The sequence below is a fragment of the Silurus aristotelis genome, assembly GCF_946808225.1.
Source record: "Silurus aristotelis genome assembly, chromosome: 7".
Lineage (NCBI taxonomy): Eukaryota > Metazoa > Chordata > Actinopteri > Siluriformes > Siluridae > Silurus > Silurus aristotelis.
Window position 1 is genome coordinate 443,476 of NC_139580.1, and position 27,500 is coordinate 470,975.

The 27,500-nt window shown below is 47.2% G+C and overlaps 1 protein-coding gene across 1 annotated transcript in view; it reads right to left on the reverse strand.

The window, feature by feature from the left end:
* The window catches only part of akap9 (A kinase (PRKA) anchor protein 9), a 195,868-nt gene that overhangs the window by 144,777 nt on the left and 23,591 nt on the right, over positions 1-27,500 (reverse strand). Inside the window, exons 7-17 of the mRNA XM_083547457.1 lie at positions 26,396-26,749; positions 23,350-26,214; positions 11,572-11,646; positions 11,317-11,443; positions 9,799-9,851; positions 9,126-9,228; positions 8,883-8,971; positions 5,689-5,746; positions 5,116-5,296; positions 4,983-5,025; positions 2,858-2,893 (exon numbers count right to left, since the gene is read on the reverse strand). Of these exons, the coding sequence (XP_083403583.1) occupies positions 2,858-2,893; positions 4,983-5,025; positions 5,116-5,296; positions 5,689-5,746; positions 8,883-8,971; positions 9,126-9,228; positions 9,799-9,851; positions 11,317-11,443; positions 11,572-11,646; positions 23,350-26,214; positions 26,396-26,749 (3,984 nt within the window). The remainder of the gene's footprint in view (positions 1-2,857; positions 2,894-4,982; positions 5,026-5,115; positions 5,297-5,688; positions 5,747-8,882; positions 8,972-9,125; positions 9,229-9,798; positions 9,852-11,316; positions 11,444-11,571; positions 11,647-23,349; positions 26,215-26,395; positions 26,750-27,500) is intronic.

The window sequence follows — 27,500 nt, forward strand, 5'->3', positions numbered from 1 at the left end:
ACACACACCCTACATCACCCCACTGTCTCTCACACACACACCCTCCATCACCCCACTGTCTCTCACACACACACCCTTCATCACCCCACTGTCTCTCACACACACCCTCCATCACCCCACTGTCTCTCACACACACACCCTCCATCACCTCACTGTCTCTCACACACACACCCTCCATCACCCCACTGTCTCTCACACACACCCTCCATCACCCCACTGTCTCTCACACACACACCCTCCATCACCCCACTGTCTCTCACACACACACCCTCCATCACCCCACTGTCTCTTACACACATACCTATTATCACCCCACTGTCTCTCTCACACACCCTCCATCACCCCACTGTCTCTCTCACACACACCCTCCATCACCCCACTGTCTCTCACACACACACCCTCCATCACCCCACTGTCTCTCACACACACACACCTATTATCACCCCACCGTCTCTCACACACACACACACACCTATTATCACCCCACCGTCTCTCACACACACACACCCTCCATCACCCCACTGTCTCTCTCACACACACCTATTTTGACCCCACTGTCTTTCTCACACACACTCTCCATCACCCCACTGTCTCTCTTACACACACACACACACACACACCCTCCATCAGCCCACTGTCTCTCACACACACACACACACACACACCCTCCATCAGCCCACTGTCTCTCACACACACACACACACACACCCTCCATCAGCCCACTGTCTCTCACACACACACACACACCCTCCATCACCCCACTGTCTCTCACACACACACCCTCCATCACCCCACTGTCTCTCACACACACACCCTCCATCACCCCACTGTCTCTCTCACACACACCTATTTTGACCCCACTGTCTTTCTCACACACACTCTCCATCACCCCACTGTCTCTCTTACACACACACACACACACACACCCTCCATCAGCCCACTGTCTCTCACACACACACACACACACACACCCTCCATCAGCCCACTGTCTCTCACACACACACACACACCCTCCATCACCCCACTGTCTCTCACACACACCCTCCATCACCCACTGTCTCTCACACACACACCTATTATCACCCCACTGTCTCTCACACACACACCTATTATCACCCCACTGTCTCTCACACACACACCTATTATCACCCCACTGTCTCTCACACACACACACCTATTATGACCCCACTGTCTCTCTCTCACACACACCCTCCATCACCCCACTGTCTCTCACACACACACCTATTATGACCCCACTGTCTCTCTCACACACACCCTCCATCACCCCACTGTCTCTCACACACACACCTATTATGACCCCACTGTCTCTCTCACACACACCCTCCATCACCCCACTGTCTCTCACACACACCCTCCATCACCCCACTGTCTCTCACACACACACCTATTTTGACCCCACTGTCTCTCTCACACACACTCTCCATCACCCCACTGTCTCTCACACACACACCTATTATGACCCCACTGTCTCTCTCACACACACTCTCCATCACCCCACTGTCTCTCACACACACACCTATTATGACCCCACTGTCTCTCTCACACACACCCTCCATCACCCCACTGTCTCTCACACACACCCTCCATCACCCCACTGTCTCTCACACACACACCTATTATGACCCCACTGTCTCTCTCACACACACTCTCCATCACCCCACTGTCTCTCACACACACACCTATTATGACCACACTGTCTCTCTCACACAGACCCTCCATCACCCCACTGTCTCTCACACACACCCTACATCACCCCACTGTCTCTCACACACACACCCTCCATCACCCCACTGTCTCTCACACACACACCCTTCATCACCCCACTGTCTCTCACACACACCCTCCATCACCCCACTGTCTCTCACACACACACCCTCCATCACCCCACTGTCTCTCACACACACACCCTCCATCACCCCACTGTCTCTCACACACACCCTCCATCACCCCACTGTCTCTCACACACACACCCTCCATCACCCCACTGTCTCTCACACACACACCCTCCATCACCCCACTGTCTCTTACACACATACCTATTATCACCCCACTGTCTCTCTCACACACCCTCCATCACCCCACTGTCTCTCACACACACACCCTCCATCACCCCACTGTCTCTCACACACACACACCTATTATCACCCCACCGTCTCTCACACACACACACACACACACCTATTATCACCCCACCGTCTCTCACACACACACACCCTCCATCACCCCACTGTCTCTCTCACACACACCTATTTTGACCCCACTGTCTTTCTCACACACACTCTCCATCACCCCACTGTCTCTCTTACACACACACACACACACACACCCTCCATCAGCCCACTGTCTCTCACACACACACACACACACACACCCTCCATCAGCCCACTGTCTCTCACACACACACACACACACACCCTCCATCAGCCCACTGTCTCTCACACACACACACACACACACACACCCTCCATCACCCCACTGTCTCTCACACACACACCCTCCATCACCCCACTGTCTCTCTCACACAGACACACACCCTCCATCACCCCACTGTCTCTCTTACACACCCTCCATCACCCCACTGTCTCTCTTACACACCCTCCATCACCCCACTGTCTCTCTTACACACCCTCCATCACCCCACTGTCTCTCTTACACACCCTCCATCACCCCACTGTCTCTCTATCACATACACCCTTATCACCCCACTGTCTCGTTCACACACACCCTCCATCAACCCACTGTCTCGCTCACACACACCTATTATCACCCCACTGTCTCTCTCACACACACCCTCCATCACCCCACTGTCTCATACATGAAATCAGGATCATTTTACCCTTGCAATCTCCTCCTCCATTTCACACTGCTGCACCTGAGAGAAAGGGGGGGGGGTGTAAGCTGTAACATCAGTGATTTTAAAGATATTTAATACAAAAACTCACTCACACACTTGCACATGCTCGCACACACACACACACACACGCACACGCACACACAGAGTATCTCAGTCATGATGATTTTGCTGAGTGAAGCGTTATCCCTCACTACACTCCTTCACCTCGTACGGGGTCTGGAGCCGATTGCAACCATATGCACCCCGAACCCCGGACACGCTCGGAATTCCATGTCATTCCGGCCACTATTAAAAATTAATGGGGAAAATTCAACGCTCTGCTGTCGGACCGGAGTTCGCCTGACACACCGGTTCGACGTATCCAGTGTGTCCGGAGTGTGGGGCAGATGGCAGCCATACCACCCACGTTGTTAAATACCTCCGGCAAGTAGAGGTAAAAGGGTTTTTTTACAGGATACAAATATTCTATTCCGATTTTTAGCTTTTTGAGGCACCCCGTTCACCAATGAACCACAACAATCTGCCCCTCGAACCCCAGACCAACACGGAATTCGGCGACATTCCGGCCCCCATAGAAAATGAATGGGGAATCCGACCCCCCACGGTTCGTCCGGCGTTTGCCCCACTATCTCGTAAGACAAATCCTCCGTGGGTGCCGAGTGCATTGCGGCGTACGCCCCACTTTCATCAATAACCCCGGGAACGATGGGTAGGGGGCAATTAATCACCCCTATAGAAATGAATGGGGAAACAGCTAGGATTCACAAAAAAGCTGGGGGGGTAAAAAATAAAGGAAGGGGACGTGTGACATATCAACGGTCTCAGCCCAGCATAGGGAGTTGCACTGTGGGTGATATAGTGACGTCACGTGATGTCACCCTAAGCCACGCCCACATTATTAGCCCAAATAGGCTTAAAAATTAACGCGCACGGAAACGGGCGTGCGATAAGTCAAAACACTCGGCACCGTGGGGGGAGTTGAACCCCGGGTAAAATTTTCCCGGCACGTGATATAGGCCACGCCCAACACACAGACCTATTTGCTTACTACGTTGCTAAACCAACTCCGACCCCCAAGTCTGACGCCTCTAACCGCTCGGCACGGTCCAGGGAATCTCCAGCAGAGTGCCATATCGACACCACATGCAGTCACAAGATGTCACGTGGGCGGTAACACGCAAAAAACATGAAATAGCAAAATACCCGACACAGGCGTGTGACACGTCTTAACACACAGCAAGGGGAGCAAAACGCCGGGTTGTGTAATGACGTCACATGATGTGACTGGCCCCACCCCCTCGGAAAACAAGGGCAATAACAGGCATGTGAGGTATCTAAACGCTCGTCTTTTGAAGTACGATCAAGTCTCGCAGTAGGAACTAAACTTTTACAGACAACCACTACTCACATTTTCTTCAGAACATGTCACATTCTAGTTATATTATTCTTTTTCTACACCTTCTCCTCCATATCTTTCTCCTCCTTTACCATCTCCTGCTCCTCCAGTGTTTTTCATCTTCTTGTTGATCATTTTCATATTCATCACTGTTCTTCTCATTTTTATCTTTATCTGCTCCTCCTGCTCATTTTTCTATCCCTTCATCATGTTTGGTTTTATTGTACCACAGTCACTGCATCTGTACTCTATTACTCCAACTGTCACCATGACAACAACAGCATCACTACACACTACAGTAAACACAATACCAGAGTGTGTGAACGAATCTTTATACTCCATCACACTGTACTTGTTTGTGTATACCTCTCTCTCACACTCTCTCTCCTTTTATCTGCCTCTCTCTATGTTTAGCCTCTCAGGTCCTCATCATGGTGAGGTTGTGTGATGGAGTGAATAAGAGGAATGAGAGGGTGATTGTGTAACAGAGTGAGGGAGTAAAAACAGAATACGTCTCATTCACTCATCCATAAAGAACTGCATCTCTTTCTCTCCCTCTCTGGAGATAGAGTTATCTAGGGCAGATTATAGCCAAGGGCTAATTCACACACCTGTGTGTGTGTGTGTGTGTGTGTGTGTGTGTGTGTGTGTGTGTGTGTGTGTGTGTGTGTGTGTGTGTGTGATAGCTGACCTCATAAAACTGTAACTTACCTGAAGCTGCTGTTCCAGTGAGCATTCAGAAATATTCAACATGCTGAAACACACACACACACACAAAGTGTAAGAATGTGTAGTGGACAGCAGGGGGCAGGAGTGTACAGACCAGACCAGTCGTGTGTGTTACCTGGGACAGGTGTGTGCAGAAGCTCTGTCCTTAAGTCGATCCTGCAGGAGAAGGATCTCGTTGGTGTAGCGTTCCTCCATTTCTCTGATCTGCTCGCTGTAGAAACTCCTCAGATACTTAATTTCCTGCCTGTGCTGCTCCTCCTGAAGCTCCAGCTTCTGCTTCACCTCCTTCTGAAGGTCTACAAAAAAGTAAAATGAAGTGATAAGATCTGAAAGGTATACTCCAGATCACAACACAGTAAAAACTACTCGGCTTCAGGAACTGGGGCTGCATTTCAGGACCTCAGAAAGACAAGAAACTGATGGAGTGAAAGAACAAGGAGAAGCAGATGAAGTAAAAGAAATGGAACATAAACCAGAAACATCTTCGTAAAGCTAAGAAACTTTATTATGAACCCTTGATGTGCAGATAACAGATGTTATTTCCTGTATCTCCAGGAACTTCTCCAGAGCTCAAACTAACTTACACAGTGTGTAAAACGTAACGAAATGAGAGAGATGATGATCTAGAGAAGCTACCAGATCATACTCATGACATCTGATAAATGGAAAACAATAAGGAAAACATTACCGCTGAGTGTGGATATGTGGCCATCTTCAGTCCTAACTGCGTGATCTTCAAACACCGTCTACACACACACACACACACACACACACACACACACACACACACACACACACACACACACAGTGGTGTGAAAAAGTCCTGATTTCTTGTTTTTTTGCATGTTTTTACACTTTAATGTTTCAGATCAGACTAATTTAAATATTAGTAAAAGAGAACAAGTGAACAACATGCAGTTTTTAAATGAAGCTTTTTATTATTGAGGGAAAACAAAATCCAAAACTACATGGCCCTGTGTGAAAAAGTGTTTGCCCCCTAAACCTGATAACTGCTTGGGCCGCCCTCAGCAGCAACAACTGCAATTAAGTGTTTGTGAAAACCTGCACTGAGTCTGTTTCTGCGCTGTGGAGGAATTTTACTCCACTAATCTCTGCAGAATTGTTGTAATTCAGCCACACTGGAGGGTTTTTCAGCATGAACCCCCTTTTTAAGGTCATGTCACAGCATCTCAATAGGATTCAGGTCAGGACTTTGACTAGGCCACTCCAAAGTTTCATTTTGGTTTTCTTCAGCCATTCAGAGGTGGACCTGCTGGTGTGTTTTGGATCAGAACCCAAGTTCGCTTCAGCTTGAGGTCACGAACAGATGGCTTGACATTCTCCTTCAGGATTTTTTGATAAACAGCAGAATTCATGGTTTCGTTTATCACAGCAAGTCTTCCAGGTCCTGAAGCAGCAAAACATCCCCAAACCATCACACTACCACCACCACATTTCACTGTTGTATGATCTTTTTCTGAAATGCGGTGGTACTTTTACGCCAGACGTAATGGGACACACACCTTCCAAAAAGTTCAACTTTTGTCTGATCCAGATTCCAAAAGTCTTGGGGATCATCAAGATGTTTTCTGGCAAAAAATGAGATGAGTCTTTGTGTTCTTTTTGCTCAGAAGCGGTTTTGGTCTTGGAACTCTGCCATGCAGACCATTTTTGCCGTCTCTTTCTCATGGTGGATTCATGAACACTGACCTTAACTGAGGCAAGTGAGGCCTGCAGATCTTTGGATGTTGTTGCAGGTCTTTTGTTAATTTTCGTTGGCCGGCCAACTCCTGGGAAGGTTCTCAACTTTCCATGTTTTTGCAGTTTGTGAATAATGGCTCTCACTGTGGTTCTCTGGAGTCCCAAAACTTTAGAAACTGCTTTAGAACGCTTTCCAGACTGATAGATCTCAATTACTTTCTTCCTTATTTGTTTCTGAATTTCTTTGGCTCTCTGCATGATGTCTGCTTTTGAGGATCTTCTGGTCTACTTCACTTTTTCAGGCAGGTCCTATTTAAGAGATTTCTTGATGGTGAACAGGTGTGGCAGTAATCAGGCCTGGGTGTGGCGAGAGAAATTCAACTCAGGCGTAATAAACCACAGTTTTAACAGGGGGGCAAAGACTTTCACACAGGGCCATGCAGTTTTGGATTTTGTTTTCCCTCAATAAAAAAACCCTTTACTTAAAACATGTGTTCACTTGGGTTATCTTTTTACTAATATTTAAATTAGTTTGGGAAAAAAAACAACAACAACAATGTAATGATTTATAAATCGTATAAATCCATATTCTATTCACAAATAAAACAAAAACAATATAAAATGTTTAAAATGAGAATTTATACCATTTGAAAGAAAAATGTATCCAGAATTTGATGGCTGCAACACGTCTCTTAGAAAAATTGTTACAGGGCCGTGTTCCCCAATGTGCATCATCACATCTGCCCACATACATCTGGGAACTGAAGAGAGCAGTTGCTGAAGTTTTGGAAAGGAATGTTGTCCCATGTGTGTCTGATACAGGATTCTAGCTGCTCAACAGTTCTGGGTTTCCTTTGTTGTGTTTTTTATTTCATGATGCATATGTTTTAAAATAGTGGCGGTTTAGACTGCAGGTAGACTAGTTGATCATTCAGACTCTTCTACTACAAAGTCATGCTATTGTATTAGATGCAGTATGCAGTTAGCATTGTCTTACTCAGATATACAAGACCTTCCCTGAAAAAGAATTTCTGAATGGAAGCATTTGTTGCTCTAAAACCTCTATATGGCATTCAGCAGTGACGGAACATTTCCAGACGTACAAGCTGCCCATTCCACAGACACTGATGCACCACAACACCATCAGAGATGTGGCTTTTTGAACCGAGCTCTGATAACAAGCCAGACGGTCCCTCTCCTCTTTAGTCCGGAGGACGTTGTGAACATGGTTTCCAAAAAAGAAATAAAAATTCGTCTGACCACAGAACAGTTTTTCCACTTTGCCTCAGTACATTAAATGAGCTTTGGCCCAGAGAGGATGGTGTTTCTGGATCATGTTCACACACGACTACATCTTTGCATATTTTAACCTGCATTGTGGATGATGTGCAAACTGTGTTCATAGACAATGATGTTAATGATCCCATGCAGCGATTCTCCATTACAGAATCATGACATCCAATATTGATTTTCACCCTTGTCCCTTTCTCCAGATCCAGATTCCTCCAGATTCTCAGAAATGTTTAATTTTATGTTTTGTGAATGATGGGATATTCAGCTGTTTTGCAATTTAATGTTGAGGAACATTATTCTGAAATTGTTCCACAGATTGTAGACAGTCTTTCACAGATAAAGGTAAAGCTCCGCCCATCTTTATTTCTGAGAGACTCTTCCTCTCTAAGATGCACTATTTATACCCCAATCATCTCACTGACCTGCCATCAGTTAACCTCATAAGTTACTAGTATTAGTTACTCATTAGTTTCTCCTGTTTCATTTTAATAACATTTACTTTTTCCAGACTTTTGTTGCCCCGTCTTAACTTTTTTAAGACGTGTTTCAGCCATCAAATTCAAAATGACCTGATCTTTCCTTAAAATTTCTCAGTTTTAACATTTTATATGTTTTTTGTTTTATCGTGAATAAAATTTGTGTTTATGAGATTTCAAAATCTCAACTTTTATGCAGTGCCCCTACTTTTTTGGAATTTGGGTTGTAGTTCTACAGTATTCACCTAGTTTAATTCAAATGTGTGTTTCTCTCTCTCTCTCTCTCTCTGTGTGTGTGTGTGTGTGTGTGTGTGTGTGTGTGTGTGTGTGTGTGTGTGTGTGTGTGTGTGTGTGTGTGTGTGTGTGTGTGAGAGAGAGAGAGAGAGAGAGAGAGAGAGTGTGTGTGTGTTACCTCTTTCACATCCGCACTCAGTGATACTGTAAGATTAGTGTGTAAAGACAAAACACCCATATCCAACCGCTGCAGCTTACGGTATACATCTATAAATACACACACACACATACACACACACACACACACACACACAGTGTTAAACAATATATTATATACTGTAACACAATCATAAGAAAATCCAAATTATTTGAATGATGAAAGTAAAATAATGATGTTTGTATAAAACACACACAAACACACCTCGAGTTGTGTCTATGATCTCTCTGATGGTGGAAGGCTGGAGATTCTGTAGTTGTTTATCTGTCACAGCCACAGCATCAACTCCACACACACCAGATATCAACTACACACACACACACACACACAGCATAAAACAATGTAATAAACAGAACTTATAGAAATCAAGTAAACATAAATAATCCTCTCAGAAATCTTGCTAACCTGACAGAATTTTTTAAAGGGATTTTACTTTAGTAAGAGTTAGCGAGTGTTAGCTTGGGTTAATAATTCGATTATATGACTATTCATTTGACAACTTCTGTCAGGAGCGCTTTTTTTTTTTTAATTCCTGTCAGCATCCTTTTAGGTTAGCGCATGTTAGCAGGATATCTTTGCTAAACAGGGAATAAACCTGACAGGAAGCCCACAGATTAGCATAAACTAACCAGCTAATTAGTTGAACAATATTTCTATCAGGATTCTGTCAGGTTAGCATGTGAGCTAACAGTTATTAATACTGCGATCAATAACACCATACACCCTGTTAGGGTTAGTGTATAACACACACACACAAGTAATACATTCACACAATATACACACAGTGTGTGTGTGTGTGTGTATATATATATATATATATGAAAAAAAAACACACACGCACACACACACACACACACACACACACACACACTTGTACCTGGAGGAGGTGTGTGCAGCCCTTGGAGATGGAGCTCAGTGAGGGGCTGCAGGCTGACAAACACACACACACACACACACACACACACACACACACACACACACACAATGATACATTACTTCAATTGGAGCACACAGGTGGTGTGTTATTATCGAGTCTTTCCTTTGAGGCTCATGTGAATAATATTAGCAGGATCGCCTTCTTTAACCCTCAGCGCTGCACCTGTGCGTCCGGTATCCCAGTGTTCTCAGGTGTTAATGTTTAACAATAGATGAAATAATAAAAAGGAGAAGAGTAACCATGACTATACATCATTTTAAAGCTCTCAGCCACAAGCAGCGATTTCTGATCTCTGTGTTTTAATGGAAAATGTATAAGGAATGTATTTGCTGAATGTTTCGGGGCTTGAGTCTCCTCTCTATAGGCAGGTGTCCAGGTGACATTCTGCTCTGCACCATCTCTCATTTTAAACCTTTTATTTCCAGCCAGTAACATTATGGAAACTAAATGACTGATGGAAAATGTAGGCAATAAGTGCAGGATTCTAACAATATATGGGAGGATTTTATTCTCCACGTGTGAGTCTTAGTTTTATTACTCTTTATAAACTCTTAGTGGTCAAACAGAGAAGGAGCATGTGCACATGAACCAGGAAGTGATGCAGCTCTCAGTTCTGCTCAAACCGCTCGTGTTAAACAGTTTCCAGCTCGTGCTAATTGGACTTCGTTTACAAAAAAAATGTCAGTCAAATAAATTGTTTAATCAGAGATTTGCACAAAGCAGCGATGTGGAAAATATTTGAGGGGGCGGAGTAACAACAGAGACTTGGAGATCTGCATGGAGATACTATTTTACATAAAATAACAATATATCTCCCTTTATACGTTTTGTTGCCTATTGGTTTTTTTATGAGAGAAATGCTTAAGTGTGTGTGTGTGTGTGTGTGTGTGTGTGTGTGTGTGTGTGTGTGTGTGTGTGTGTGTGTGTGTGTATTGTTGAGATTGAAATGGCCGCACATCAATATGAATGGTCTGTAAAACAAGAGCTTGTCTGCTACCTGGTCATAAATATGAATACCAACTCAATATCAATATCCAATCTGCTATAATTAACAGTAAAGCCTAATTTGTCTTCTTTGCAAAGATATTTAAATTGTGTATGTAGCACACTTTTCTCAGGAACTGTTATCATTTAAATGTCAGGGAACCAACCCCAGCCATTAGGGTTGCACAAGCCTTACTGCCGGTCCCAAGCCCCGGATAAATGAGGGGGTTGCGTTAGGAAGGGCATCCACAGTAAAAACATGTGCCAAATCAAACATGCGGATGGTCTGCTGTGGCGCCCCCTAAAGGGAGAAGACGAAAGTAAGTTTTTCGGGCCATTTTCAGCTGTGAGTCCCAAAGCAATGACTAAGGCTAACAGGTTAAAGTGTGTTCGACGTGCGGAACATACCAGGTGTGATACAAATCTCTCTGGATCTCTCTCACACACACACACACGCCTATTTACATGGTTTACCTGTAGCCCCGCCTTGTCTTCCAGGATCCTCCCACTCAGCCAGTCTCTCTTTGAGCAGCTCTAACTGAGCAGCATGAATCTGAGACAGGCTGATACGCTGGGCCTCCATCTGCAGCCTACACTCCTCCTAAAAGGAGAGAGAGAGAAAGAGAAAGAGAGAGAAAGAGAGAGAGAGAGAGAGATTAGTTGCTACCAGACCTCTACCCCAGTATAAAAGAGATTTGTGAAAGTCGAGGTGTGTAAATAAGCACTCACGTGTTCAAAACCTTCCATGTTGTCTGTGTGTGTCACTGTGGGGGCCAAGTCTGTCTGTTCATATTGGTTCTTCAGCTGCCTCGCACGCACACACACACACACACACACACACACACACACACACACACATATACCAGTCATTATTATACTCATGAAGTGGAGATGAGACTTGAGATGGGGTCAGACATCATGGGGGGGGGGGGGGGGGGGGTCATCAGTGGTGAGGCGAGTCTGTAATATTCAGTGGTGAGGCGAGTCTGTGATCATCAGTGGTGAGGCGAGTCTGTGATCATCAGTGGTGCGGCAAATCTGTGATATTCAGTGGTGAGGCGAGTCTCATCATCAGTGGTGAGGCGAGTCTGTGATCATCAGTGGTGAGGCGAGTCTGTGATCATCAGTGGTGAGGCGAGTCTGTGATATTCAGTGGTGAGGCGAGTCTGTAATATTCAGTGGTGAGGCGAGTCTGTAATATTCAGTGGTGAGGCGAGTCTGTAATATTCAATGGTGAAGCGAGTCTGTGATCATCAGTGGTGAGTCGAGTCTGTAATATTCAGTGGTGAGGCGAGTCTGTGATCATCAGTGGTGAGGCGAGACTGTGATCATCAGTGGTGAGGCGAGACTGTGATCATCAGTGGTGAGGCGAGACTGTAATATTCAGTGGTGAGGCGAGTCTGTGATCATCAGTGGTGAGGCGAGTCTGTAATATTCAGTGGTGAGGCGAGTCTGATCATCAGTGGTGAGGCGAGTCTGTGATATTCAGTGGTGAGGCGAGTCTGTGATATTCAGTGGTAAAGCGAGTCTGTGATATTCAGTGGTAAAGCGAGTCTGTGATCATCAGTGGTGAGGCGAGTCTGTAATATTCAGTGGTGAGGCGAGTCTGTGATCATCAGTGGTGAGGCGAGACTGTGATCATCAGTGGTGAGGCGAGACTGTGATCATCAGTGGTGAGGCGAGACTGTGATCATCAGTGGTGAGGCGAGTCTGTAATATTCAGTGGTGAGGCGAGTCTGTGATCATCAGTGGTGAGGCGAGACTGTGATCATCAGTGGTGAGGCGAGACTGTGATCATCAGTGGTGAGGCGAGTCTGTAATATTCAGTGGTGAGGCGAGTCTGTAATATTCAGTGGTGAGGCGAGTCTGTGATCATCAGTGGTGAGGCGAGTCTGTAATATTCAGTGGTGAGGCGAGTCTGATCATCAGTGGTGAGGCGAGTCTGTGATATTCAGTGGTGAGGCGAGTCTGTGATATTCAGTGGTGAAGCGAGTCTGTGATCATCAGTGGTGAGGCGAGTCTGTAATATTCAGTGGTGAGGCGAGTCTGTGATCATCAGTGGTGAGGCGAGACTGTGATCATCAGTGGTGAGGCGAGACTGTGATCATCAGTGGTGAGGCGAGTCTGTAATATTCAGTGGTGAGGCGAGTCTGTGATCATCAGTGGTGAGGCGAGTCTGTAATATTCAGTGGTGAGGCGAGTCTGATCATCAGTGGTGAGGCGAGTCTGTGATATTCAGTGGTGAGGCGAGTCTGTGATATTCAGTGGTGAGGCGAGTCTGTGATATTCAGTGGTGAGGCGAGTCTGTGATATTCAGTGGTGAGGCGAGTCTGTGATATTCAGTGGTGAGGCGAGTCTGTGATATTCAGTGGTGAGGCGAGTCTGTGATCATCAGTGGTGAGGCGAGACTGTGATCATCAGTGGTGAGGCGAGTCTGTGATCATCAGTGGTGAGGCAAATCTGTGATCATCAGTGGTGAGGCGAGTCTGTGATATTCAGTGGTGAGGGGAGTCTGTGATTTTCAGTGGTGAGGCTAGTCTGTAATATTCAGTGGTGAGGCGAATCTGTGATCATCAGTGGTGAGGCGAATCTGTGATCATCAGTGGTGAGGCGAGTCTGTGATCATCAGTGGTGAGGCGAGTCTGTAATATTCAGTGGTGAAGCGAGTCTGTGATCATCAGTGGTGAGGCGAGTCTGTGATCATCAGTGGTGAGGCGAGTCTAATATTCAGTGGTGAGGCGAGTCTAATATTCAGTGGTGAGGCAAATCTGTAATGTTCAGTGGTGAGGCGAGTCTGTGATCATCAGTGGTGAGGCGAGACTGTAATATTCAGTGGTGAGGCGAGTCTGTGATCGTCAGTGGTGAGGCGAGTCTGTGATCGTCAGTGGTGAGGCGAGTCTGTGATCGTCAGTGGTGAGGCAAGTCTGTGATCGTCAGTGGTGAGGCAAGTCTGATCATCAGTGGTGAGGCGAGTCTGTATTATTCAGTGGTGAGGCGAGTCTGTGATATTCAGTGGTGAGGCGAGTCTGTGATATTCAGTGGTAAGGCGAGTCTGTGATATTCAGTGGTGAGGCGAGTCTGTGATATTCAGTGGTGAGGCGAGTCTGTGATATTCAGTGGTGAGGCGAGTCTGTGATATTCAGTGGTGAAGCGAGTCTGTGATCATCAGTGGTGAGGCGAGTCTGTAATATTCAGTGGTGAGGCGAGTCTGTATTATTCAGTGGTGAGGCGAGTCTGTAATATTCAGTGGTGAGGCGAGTCTGTGATCATCAGTGGTGAGGCGAGTCTGTAATATTCAGTGGTGAGGCGAGTCTGATCATCAGTGGTGAGGCGAGTCTGTGATATTCAGTGGTGAGGCGAGTCTGTGATATTCAGTGGTGAGGCGAGTCTGTGATATTCAGTGGTGAGGCGAGTCTGTGATATTCAGTGGTGAGGCGAGTCTGTGATATTCAGTGGTGAGGCGAGTCTGTGATATTCAGTGGTGAGGCGAGTCTGTGATATTCAGTGGTGAGGCGAGTCTGTGATCATCGGTGGTGAGGCGAGACTGTGATCATCGGTGGTGAGGCGAGTCTGTGATCATCGGTGGTGAGGCGAGTCTGTGATCATCGGTGGTGAGGCGAGTCTGTGATATTCGGTGGTGAGGCGAGTCTGTGATATTCGGTGGTGAGGCGAGTCTGTGATCATCAGTGGTGAGGCGAGTCTGTGATCATCAGTGGTGAGGCGAGTCTGTGATCATCAGTGGTGAGGCGAGTCTGTGATCATCAGTGGTGAGGCGAGTCTGTGATCATCAGTGGTGAGGCGAGTCTGTAATATTCAGTGGTGAGGCGAGTCTGTGATCATCAGTGGTGAGGCGAGTCTGTGATCATCAGTGGTGAGGCGAGTCTGTGATCATCAGTGGTGAGGCGAGTCTGTGATCATCAGTGGTGAGGCGAGTCTGTGATCATCAGTGGTGAGGCGAGTCTGTGATATTCAGTGGTGAGGCGAGTCTCATCATCAGTGGTGAGGCGAGTCTGTGATCATCAGTGGTGAGGCGAGTCTGTGATCATCAGTGGTGAGGCGAGTCTGTGATATTCAGTGGTGAGGCGAGTCTGTGATATTCAGTGGTGAGGCGAGTCTGTAATATTCAGTGGTGAGGCGAGTCTGTAATATTCAGTGGTGAAGCGAGTCTGTGATCATCAGTGGTGAGGCGAGTCTGTAATATTCAGTGGTGAGGCAAGTCTGTGATCATCAGTGGTGAGGCGAGACTGTGATCATCAGTGGTGAGGCGAGTCTGTAATATTCAGTGGTGAGGCGAGTCTGATCATCAGTGGTGAGGCGAGTCTGATCATCAGTGGTGAGGCGAGTCTGATCATCAGTGGTGAGGCGAGTCTGTGATATTCAGTGGTGAGGCGAGTCTGTGATCATCAGTGGTGAGGCGAGTCTGTGATCATCAGTGGTGAGGCGAGTCTGTGATCATCAGTGGTGAGGCGAGTCTGTGATCATCAGTGGTGAGGCGAGTCTGTGATCATCAGTGGTGAGGCGAGTCTGTGATCATCAGTGGTGAGGCGAGTCTGTGATCATCAGTGGTGAGGCGAGTCTGTGATCATCAGTGGTGAGGCGAGTCTGTAATATTCAGTGGTGAGGCGAGTCTGTAATATTCAGTGGTGAGGCGAGTCTGTGATCATCAGTGGTGAGGCGAGTCTGTGATCATCAGTGGTGAGGCGAGTCTGTAATATTCAGTGGTGAGGCGAGTCTGTGATCATCAGTGGTGAGGCGAGACTGTGATCATCAGTGGTGAGGCGAGACTGTGATCATCAGTGGTGAGGCGAGACTGTGATCATCAGTGGTGAGGCGAGACTGTAATATTCAGTGGTGAGGCGAGACTGTAATATTCAGTGGTGAGGCGAGTCTGTGATCATCAGTGGTGAGGCGAGTCTGTGATATTCAGTGGTGAGGCGAGTCTGTGATATTCAGTGGTGAGGTGAGTCTGTGATATTCAGTGGTGAGGCGAGTCTGATCATCAGTGGTGAGGCGAGTCTGTGATAATCAGTGGTGAGGCGAGTCTGTGATCGTCAGTGGTGAGGCAAATCTGTAATATTCAGTGGTGAGGCGAGTCTGTAATATTCATTCCTGAGGCGAGTCTGTGATCCTCAGTGGTGAGGCGAGTCTGTAATATTCAGTGGTGAGGCGAGTGTGATATTCAGTGGTGAGGCGAGTCTGTGATATTCAGTGGTGAGGCGAGACTGTAATATTCAGTGGTGAGGCGAGACTGTAATATACAGTGGTGAGGCGAGTCTGTAATCATCAGTGGTGAGGCGAGTCTGTAATCATCAGTGGTGAGGCGAGTGTGATATTCAGTGGTGAGGCGAGTCTGTGATATTCAGTGGTGAGGCGAGTCTGTAATCGTCAGTGGTGAGGCAAATCTGTAATATTCAGTGGTGAGGCAAGTCTGATCATCAGTGGTGAGGCAAGTCTGTAATAGTCATTCCTGAGGCGAGTCTGTGATCGTCAGTGGTGAGGCGAGTCTGTGATATTCAGTGGTTAGGCGAGTCTGTGATATTCAGTGGTGAGGCGAGTCTGTGATCATCGGTGGTGAGGCGAGTCTGTGATCATCGGTGGTGAGGCGAGTCTGTGATCATCGGTGGTGAGGCGAGTCTGTGATCATCAGTGGTGAGGCGAGTCTGTGATCATCAGTGGTGAGGCGAGTCTGTGATCATCAGTGGTGAGGCGAGTCTGTGATCATCAGTGGTGAGGCGAGTCTGTGATCATCAGTGGTGAGGCGAGTCTGTAATATTCAGTGGTGAGGCGAGTCTGTGATCATCAGTGGTGAGGCGAGTCTGTGATCATCAGTGGTGAGGCGAGTCTGTGATCATCAGTGGTGAGGCGAGTCTGTGATCATCAGTGGTGAGGCGAGTCTGTGATCATCAGTGGTGAGGCAAATCTGTGATATTCAGTGGTGAGGCGAGTCTCATCATCAGTGGTGAGGCGAGTCTGTGATCATCAGTGGTGAGGCGAGTCTGTGATATTCAGTGGTGAGGCGAGTCTGTGATATTCAGTGGTGAGGCGAGTCTCATCATCAGTGGTGAGGCGAGTCTGTGATCATCAGTGGTGAGGCGAGTCTGTGATCATCAGTGGTGAGGCGAGTCTGTGATATTCAGTGGTGAGGCAAATCTGTGATATTCAGTGGTGAGGCGAGTCTCATCATCAGTGGTGAGGCGAGTCTGTGATCATCAGTGGTGAGGCGAGTCTGTGATCATCAGTGGTGAGGCGAGTCTGTGATATTCAGTGGTGAGGCGAGTCTGTGATATTCAGTGGTGAGGCGAGTCTGTGATATTCAGTGGTGAGGCGAGTCTGTGATATTCAGTGGTGAGGCGAGTCTGTAATATTCAGTGGTGAGGCGAGTCTGTAATATTCAGTGGTGAAGCGAGTCTGTGATCATCAGTGGTGAGGCGAGTCTGTAATATTCAGTGGTGAGGCGAGTCTGTGATCATCAGTGGTGAGGCGAGACTGTGATCATCAGTGGTGAGGCGAGTCTGTAATATTCAGTGGTGAGGCGAGTCTGATCATCAGTGGTGAGGCGAGTCTGATCATCAGTGGTGAGGCGAGTCTGATCATCAGTGGTGAGGCGAGTCTGTGATATTCAGTGGTGAGGCGAGTCTGTGATCATCAGTGGTGAGGCGAGTCTGTGATCATCAGTGGTGAGGCGAGTCTGTGATCATCAGTGGTGAGGCGAGTCTGTGATCATCAGTGGTGAGGCGAGTCTGTGATCATCAGTGGTGAGGCGAGTCTGTGATCATCAGTGGTGAGGCGAGTCTGTGATCATCAGTGGTGAGGCGAGTCTGTAATATTCAGTGGTGAGGCGAGTCTGTAATATTCAGTGGTGAGGCGAGTCTGTGATCATCAGTGGTGAGGCGAGTCTGTGATCATCAGTGGTGAGGCGAGTCTGTAATATTCAGTGGTGAGGCGAGTCTGTGATCATCAGTGGTGAGGCGAGACTGTGATCATCAGTGGTGAGGCGAGACTGTGATCATCAGTGGTGAGGCGAGACTGTGATCATCAGTGGTGAGGCGAGACTGTAATATTCAGTGGTGAGGCGAGACTGTAATATTCAGTGGTGAGGCGAGACTGTAATATTCAGTGGTGAGGCGAGTCTGTGATCATCAGTGGTGAGGCGAGTCTGTGATATTCAGTGGTGAGGCGAGTCTGTGATATTCAGTGGTGAGGTGAGTCTGTGATATTCAGTGGTGAGGCGAGTCTGATCATCAGTGGTGAGGCGAGTCTGTGATAATCAGTGGTGAGGCGAGTCTGTGATCGTCAGTGGTGAGGCAAATCTGTAATATTCAGTGGTGATGCGAGTCTGTAATATTCATTCCTGAGGCGAGTCTGTGATCCTCAGTGGTGAGGCGAGTCTGTAATATTCAGTGGTGAGGCGAGTGTGATATTCAGTGGTGAGGCGAGTCTGTGATATTCAGTGGTGAGGCGAGACTGTAATATTTAGTGGTGAGGCGAGACTGTAATATACAGTGGTGAGGCGAGTCTGTAATCATCAGTGGTGAGGCGAGTCTGTAATCATCAGTGGTGAGGCGAGTGTGATATTCAGTGGTGAGGCGAGTCTGTGATATTCAGTGGTGAGGCGAGTCTGTAATCGTCAGTGGTGAGGCAAATCTGTAATATTCAGTGGTGAGGCAAGTCTGATCATCAGTGGTGAGGCAAGTCTGTAATAGTCATTCCTGAGGCGAGTCTGTGATCGTCAGTGGTGAGGCGAGTCTGTGATCGTCAGTGGTGAGGCGAGTCTGTGATATTCAGTGGTGAGGCGAGTCTGTGATATTCAGTGGTGAGGCGAGTCTGTGATATTCAGTGGTGAGGCGAGTCTGTGATATTCAGTGGTGAGGCGAGTCTGTGATATTCAGTGGTGAGGCGAGTCTGTGATATTCAGTGGTGAGGCGAGACTGTGATATTCAGTGGTGAGGCGAGTCTGTGATCATCAGTGGTGAGGCGAGTCTGTAATATTCAGTGGTAAAGCGAGTCTGTGATCATCAGTGGTGAGGCGAGTCTGTGATCATCAGTGGTGAGGCGAGTCTAATATTCAGTGGTGAGGCGAGTCTTATATTCAGTGGTGAGGCAATCTGTAATGTTCAGTGGTGAGGCGAGTCTGTGATCATCAGTGGTGAGGCGAGACTGTAATATTCAGTGGTGAGGCGAGTCTGTGATATTCAGTGGTGAGGCGAGTCTGTGATATTCAGTGGTGAGGCGAGACTGTGATATTCAGTGGTGAGGCGAGACTGTAATATTCAGTGGTGAGGCGAGTCTGTGATCATCAGTGGTGAGGCGAGTCTGTGATCATCAGTGGTGAGGCGAGTCTGTGATCATCAGTGGTGAGGCGAGACTGTGATCATCAGTGGTGAGGCGAGTCTGTAATATTTAGTGGTGAGGCGAGTCTGATCATCAGTGGTGAGGCGAGTCTGATCATCAGTGGTGAGGCGAGTCTGATCATCAGTGGTGAGGCGAGTCTGTGATATTCAGTGGTGAGGCGAGTCTGTGATCATCAGTGGTGAGGCGAGTCTGTGATCATCAGTGGTGAGGCGAGTCTGTGATCATCAGTGGTGAGGCGAGTCTGTGATCATCAGTGGTGAGGCGAGTCTGTGATCATCAGTGGTGAGGCGAGTCTGTAATATTCAGTGGTGAGGCGAGTCTGTAATATTCAGTGGTGAGGCGAGTCTGTGATCATCAGTGGTGAGGCGAGTCTGTGATCATCAGTGGTGAGGCGAGTCTGTAATATTCAGTGGTGAGGCGAGTCTGTGATCATCAGTGGTGAGGCGAGACTGTGATCATCAGTGGTGAGGCGAGACTGTGATCATCAGTGGTGAGGCGAGACTGTGATCATCAGTGGTGAGGCGAGACTGTAATATTCAGTGGTGAGGCGAGACTGTAATATTCAGTGGTGAGGCGAGTCTGTGATCATCAGTGGTGAGGCGAGTCTGTGATATTCAGTGGTGAGGCGAGTCTGTGATATTCAGTGGTGAGGTGAGTCTGTGATATTCAGTGGTGAGGCGAGTCTGATCATCAGTGGTGAGGCGAGTCTGTGATAATCAGTGGTGAGGCGAGTCTGTGATCGTCAGTGGTGAGGCAAATCTGTAATATTCAGTGGTGAGGCGAGTCTGTAATATTCATTCCTGAGGCGAGTCTGTGATCCTCAGTGGTGAGGCGAGTCTGTAATATTCAGTGGTGAGGCGAGTGTGATATTCAGTGGTGAGGCGAGTCTGTGATATTCAGTGGTGAGGCGAGACTGTAATATTTAGTGGTGAGGCGAGACTGTAATATACAGTGGTGAGGCGAGTCTGTAATCATCAGTGGTGAGGCGAGTCTGTAATCATCAGTGGTGAGGCGAGTGTGATATTCAGTGGTGAGGCGAGTCTGTGATATTCAGTGGTGAGGCGAGTCTGTAATCGTCAGTGGTGAGGCAAATCTGTAATATTCAGTGGTGAGGAAAGTCTGATCATCAGTGGTGAGGCAAGTCTGTAATAGTCATTCCTGAGGCGAGTCTGTGATCGTCAGTGGTGAGGCGAGTCTGTGATATTCAGTGGTGAGGCGAGTCTGTGATATTCAGTGGTGAGGCGAGTCTGTGATATTCAGTGGTGAGGCGAGTCTGTGATATTCAGTGGTGAGGCGAGTCTGTGATATTCAGTGGTGAGGCGAGTCTGTGATATTCAGTGGTGAGGCGAGTCTGTGATATTCAGTGGTGAGGCGAGTTTGTGATATTCAGTGGTGAGGCGAGTCTGTGATATTCAGTGGTGAGGCGAGACTGTGATATTCAGTGGTGAGGCGAGTCTGTGATCATCAGTGGTGAGGCGAGTCTGTAATATTCAGTGGTAAAGCGAGTCTGTGATCATCAGTGGTGAGGCGAGTCTGTGATATTCAGTGGTGAGGCGAGACTGTGATATTCAGTGGTGAGGCGAGTCTGTGATCATCAGTGGTGAGGCGAGTCTGTAATATTCAGTGGTAAAGCGAGTCTGTGATCATCAGTGGTGAGGCGAGTCTGTGATCATCAGTGGTGAGGCGAGTCTAATATTCAGTGGTGAGGCGAGTCTTATATTCAGTGGTGAGGCAATCTGTAATGTTCAGTGGTGAGGCGAGTCTGTGATCATCAGTGGTGAGGCGAGACTGTAATATTCAGTGGTGAGGCGAGTCTGTGATCGTCAGTGGTGAGGCGAGTCTGTGATCGTCAGTGGTGAGGCGAGTCTGTGATCGTCAGTGGTGAGGCGAGTCTGTAATATTCAGTGGTGAGGCGAGTGTGATATTCAGTGGTGAGGCGAGTCTGTGATATTCAGTGGTGAGGCGAGTCTGTGATATTCAGTGGTGAGGCGAGACTGTGATATTCAGTGGTGAGGCGAGACTGTAATATTCAGTGGTGAGGCGAGTCTGTGATCATCAGTGGTGAGGCGAGTCTGTGATCATCAGTGGTGAGGCGAGTCTAATATTCAGTGGTGAGGCGAGTCTAATATTCAGTGGTGAGGCAAATCTGTAATGTTCAGTGGTGAGGCGAGTCTGTGATCATCAGTGGTGAGGCGAGACTGTAATATTCAGTGGTGAGGCGAGTCTGTGATCGTCAGTGGTGAGGCGAGTCTGTGATCGTCAGTGGTGAGGCGAGTCTGTGATCGTCAGTGGTGAGGCGAGTCTGTGATCGTCAGTGCTGAGGCGAGTCTGTATTATTCAGTGGTGAGGCGAGTCTGTATTATTCAGTGGTGAGGCGAGTCTGTAATATTCAGTGGTGAGGCGAGTGTGATATTCAGTGGTGAGGCGAGTCTGTGATATTCACTGGTAAGGCGAGTCTGTGATATTCAGTGGTGAGGCGAGTCTGTAATATTCAGTGGTGAGGCGAGTCTGTGATCATCAATGGTGAGGCGAGTCTGTAATATTCAGTGGTGAGGCGAGTCGGGGATCGTCAGTGGTGAGGCGAGTCGGGGATCGTCAGTTGTGAGGCGAGTCGGGGATCGTCAGTTGTGAGGCGAGTCTGTAATCGTCAGTGGTGAGGCGAGTCTGTGATCGTGAGTGGTGAGGCGAGTCTGTGATCGTGAGTGGTGAGGCGAGTCTGTGATCGTGAGTGGTGAGGCGAGTCTGTGATCGTCAGTGGTGAGGCGAGTCTGTGATCGTCAGTGGTGAGGCGAGTCTGTGATATTCAGTGGTGAGGCATGTCTGTGATATTCAGTGGTGAGGCATGTCTGTGATATTCAGTGGTGAGGCAAATCTGTGATATTCAGTGGTGAGGCTAGTCTGTGATATTCAGTGGTGAGGCGAATCTGTGATATTCAGTGGTGAGGCGAGTCTGTGATATTCAGTGGTGAGGCGAGTCTGTGATATTCAGTGGTGAGGCGAGTCTGTGATATTCAGTGGTGAGGCGAGTCTGTGATATTCAGTGGTGAGGCGAGTCTGTGATATTCAGTGGTGAGGCGAGTCTGTGATATTCAGTGGTGAGGCGAGTCTGTGATATTCAGTGGTGAGGCGAGTCTGTGATCATTAGTCGTGAGGCTGCAATATTGAGTCGTGAGGCGAGTCGGTAAGCATAGTTATTAGTCCAGAGGCAGGTTACTCTTTGTTTCCAATGCAAGATACTGGCAAGGTGGGGAGAGTTAGTGGTCTCTCCAGAAGGGAGTTAGTTGACAGTCGAGAGGGAAAATTGCAGTCAGTCCTAAAGAGTTAGTGGATGTTTTTTCAAGGCGGGTAAGCAGTTAGTCTTAGTCAGTTAGTGTTCTTAATCCCGGTATCATGCAACCATAGTTGTAGTTTTATTGATGGAACTTCTTATGGTAGATGATAAACAGAACATTTCCTACAGACTGCACTACAGATACCAAACAGACTCTAGAGAATTCCAAATCATGTTACAAAACAGTTTATCCCTGAGCTCTGCATTATTTCTACATTTTCCTCCAGACACATTCACCTCCTGCTAATTATTTTCCTCCAGAATGTCCTCTACCTCCTTCACTCTTTTATCTATATGGACTCTCACCCTGTGTGCTCTCTGTCTTCTCCCTCCTCTCTCTCTCTCTCTCTCTCTCTCTCTCTCTCTCTCTCTATTCTAGCCTTTCTTTCTCTTGATCTCTACATTAATGAGCTCTCTCTTTGAACACATTGTCTTAACCTTGACAACATTTACATATTCAATTTTCACGACTCTGCACTCCCTTGATCAGGACCAGATCCTTTTATACACTGTACCCAACACACACTGTACACAAACACACACTGTACACAAACACTACACCTCAAAGTTACAAAAATGAAAAACAAACAGAGTGCGAGAAGGAGAGAAGAAAAAAAGAAAAGCTAGAAATTAAAAATACCAAAAACAAAAGCACACTGAACCACAGACACGACACAACTGTTGCATGCAGCAATTCAACTGCAGCTAAAGGCTAATTTAAATGCCACACACACACACACACACACACACACACACACACACACACACACACACACACACACCACAGTATATCTACTGCAAAGAAACGAGTGAAACTCACTCACCTGTTTCTCAGAGTCGTTCTCAGGCTTCTCTCTCTGTGTGTGCGTCGCTGTTGCAGCAGGCTGAGGGGGTGTGTGTGTGTGTGTGTGTGTGCGAGTGTGTGTGTGAGTGTATGTCGCTGCAGCACCACCAATCTTAGTGCGAGTGTGTGTTTTCTGCTTCACACCATCACTGCGATGTACAACACAGAAATCAGTCTCTCTCACTCTCTCCTCCCCTTCTTCCTCCTCCTTCTCCTCCTCCACAGCCTTGGAAAGGGGCGGAGCCAACATCTGCTCAGTCTCACCTCCCTGCGCTCCCTGAAGGTCCACCTCAGAAACTGTAGTCTGGAGCGGACTTTGTTTTTTAGTTTTCAGTTTGGTCTTTAAACCTTTGACCCTGCTGGTCTTGTGTCTTGCCTTCCTGCCTGCCTTCTTTCCTCGAACTTGGTCTGTGAGCTCCACCTTCCCCAGCTTCTGCAGCAGCACTACCTCTTTCTGTTCCACCACTGCCTCCTTTTCTGCCATCATCTCTAGTTCTGCCTCTCTTTTTTGCAGCAGAACCTCTTTCTGGGTCACCTGCTGCGTTAGCGCCACCCTCTCCAGCATCATGCTTTGTAGTTCTGCCTTTTTCTGGTCTACCTGCTGTACCATCTCTACCTTCTCTGCTATGATCTCCTGAAGTTCAAACTCTTTTTTCTGTAGAACCACCTCTTTCTGGTCCATTTGCTGCCTCAGTGCTGCCTTCTCCAGCTTTATCCTTTCAAGCTCCACCTCCTTTTGATGTAGCTCCACCCCTTTCTGGTCCACCTGCTGCACCAGCACTACCTTTTCCATCTCCACCCGATTTAACTCCAGCTCTCTCAATTCAGTCCGTTCTTCCAACTCTGCTCTCTCTAGCTCCACTCTCTTTACCTCCACCTCCTTCTGCACCAACTGGTCAACAAGCCCTGCCCTTTCTAGCTCCACCATCTTGACCTTGGCCTCCTTTTGCTCCACCTGCTCCAGTAACCCTGTCTTCTCTTCTTCTGCTCTCTTTAACTCCTCGGTCATATTTTTAATCTGGAACACTAGATCTTCACTCTGCAGTTTCATCTTCTGTATCTCAGTCTCTTTCTGGTCCACCTGCTGCACTAGCCCGGCTCTCTCCAACTCCACACTCTGAAGCTTCTCCATCAACTCTGCTGTGTCTTTTTCCACGAATGTTCCTCCTTCTGGTTCTTCATCCTTTTCTTTCCTACTCTGGATGGATTCATGCTCCATTCCAGACTTTAGAATTTCAAGTTTTATCTCATACTGCAGCATCTGTTCTCGAAGCCTTTCTTCCAGCTCTGCTCTCAGCTCCTGGTAGTTCACCTCAAAGTTCTTTTCTGCAAATGAGAAGGTGCTTTTCTGCCTCTCAATTTCAGCTCTTAATTCTTCAGCCATCTCATTGGCTTGTCTGTTCTCTGAAATCAGTGTATCCATTTTCTTAATCAGCATCTTGTGTTCCTCCTCAAGAGACTTCAGCTCTTCAGCCAGGAAAGCATTGGATTCTTTCAGAAGTTTATTTTCAGATTCTATCTTCTCCCAGCTCTGCTCAGGTTCCCCTGTCAGCTGTAATTGTACCCCATCAGGTTCAACCTTCTCACTTTGCTTCTGCCTTAGCTCCTGAATCTCTGCCTGTAGCGTCTTCAGCTGTGAGAGCAGCTCCTCTGCCTGAGATTTCTCCAGTGCTTGGCTAAGGTCATGTTTCAGTGTGACGATCTCCTGCAGCAGTGAGCTGCTTTCTGCTGCTAGAATCAATCTTTCATCCTCAGAGATCCTTATCTGCTCCTCATACCCACTGCAGAGTTTTTGCACAGACTCCTCATGTCGCTGGATGAGCTCAACCCGCAGGTTATCCACGTTCATCTGACTCTCATGATGAAGGTCCTCACGAAGTCTAGAAAGTTCTTCCTCGTGACTGAACAGCAGCCGCGTGCGAAGGCGTTCAAGTTCAGCTTCCTGTGACTCGGCCATGCGATCAAGTACTGCATCCTTCTCCCTTTCCATCATCTCCAGCTTGATTCTGTAGTTGGTAATCTCAGATTCATGCTTGGCCTCCAGCTCACTTGTAGCTTCCTGAACAGATGCTAGCTGAGCCTGAAGGTCAGTAATCTTAGTACGAAGCTCGAGATGAACCTCCGATTGGCTCTTCTCCTGATCCTTTAAGCGCAAGTCATGTGTGAGCTGCTGCACCTGGTTTTGCAGGAAGATTTTTTCCTCAGATGTTTGTGTGAGATCATGTTCAGCTCTTTCTCGCAGGACCTGCATTTCCTGCAGCCGTTGCTGGAGTTCAATCACCCTGACGTTCAGAGCATTGACTTCTCCTGTGCATTGAGTCAAGTGAGATGTTAATCGCTCAGTTTCAAGGCGATGCTGGTCCAAGACTTTTTTCAGTTCTGTGGAATGCTGATCAACTGTAATCGCCATCTCTTCCTTGTGCCGAGCAAGAAGCTCTTGTTTCATCTGAACAATCTGCTGTCCATACATCTCATCCAGTTCTGCTCTCAAGTGGTCCAACCTGCAAGTAGCATCTTGCTCTGCCTTCTGGAGAACCTCAACTTCTGACTGGTTCCCTTGATGGTAGCGTTTCTGAAGGACTTCCACAGTGCCCATCAGCTGCAAGATTTCTCCTGATGAAAGTCGCTCCTTCTGCTTGGAAGCATGGAGCTCTGCTTCACAAGCCTGTAGGTCACGGACCTTTACCTCCAGCTGTTCACTAATGTTGATAAAACGCAGCTCAGATTCTTGGAGATGTTCTTGGAGCTGGGATAATGATTGTTGCTCTTGTATTCGTTTTTCCTGTTGCTTTATCTGCAAGTCCTGACGTCTCTGGAGAAAAGATTCTTCTGAAGCACGTGAAACCTGAGGACAAAATGAAATATGTATATTATATTTCCTCATCATCGTAATGATGAATCCACATGACAGTAAACCCAGGAGTGAGGAACAATGTATACTCAATCCAACTATTGCAGAACTCTGGAAGGTTTAAATTGAACTGAACGAGATCAATTCAGAAGTTTATTGACCAAGATCCACCTACCAGCTCAGGTTCACTCATCCCTTGTTGCATCTGCATCATCTGTGATATCTGCTCCTGGAGGCAGCTAACATTGTCCTCACTCTCCTGTAGATGCTCCTGAAGATGTTTGACCTTTCCATTTATCTCCTCTGTTTGCCCCTGGAGACCTGTGATCTTTCTGTCCCTATCTTCTAGCTGCTCTTGTAGACCTCCGATCATTCCATCCCTTTTCTCTAACTGCCCCTGGAGACTTCTGATTGTTGATTCTTTTTCCTCTAGCTGTTGCTGATGAAGCAGGACTTGCTGTCGAGCTTGCAGGAGATCCACAGCAGCACTGCTGATACTGGAACTCCTCAACGTCTCACCAGCCTGCAGCTACAAATTAGACACAAATATATCATATAATATTTTAAATATGATCATACCTGGTGCTTCTGTAAGCTCAGGAGTTTGGACACATCTCTTCCAGAGGTTTCTTTATTAGTATCATTTTCAACATTGTGCATTAACACTGAAGAATCCAAACTATGAAAGAACACATCTGGAATTCTGTAGTAAGCAAACAGCTGGTAAAGAACATGTTTTATATTTGATTTTGTCCAGAGTATCTCCATGTAGCTTTGATGCTGCTTTACACACTCATGGTGTTCTCCCATCAGAATCACCTGCTGTCATCTGGAATGGGTTTCAGGTCACAGGTTCCTCTTCATTTGTGACATTTCTTACCTTCTTAATGTGCTTTAAAGCATCAGATGTCTTGTGCAGAGGAAACAGGAAAACTACAACTACTGTATAAATCCATGTTATGGCAAGAAACACTCAGCTTCAGGATCCATCATTACCTTTAAAAAATGAAGCTCAATCAATCCCAAACATCTCAACAACTTGAAAACTCAAGTCTCCAAAACCATCAAACACTGATAAAACAGACTCTCGTGATGACCGTCAAAGGAAAGGAAGACCAGGAGCTACCTCTGCTGCACAGGATTGGTTTATTAGAATTAGCAGCCTCAGAAACCCCTGATTGAAAATATTATAAAAATAGAAGAAAAACACCAAACCTTTGACTGGTAATGTTCCTGTTAGACCTAAGAGGCGTGTCTGTGGGTTCTGATAGGTGTACGTG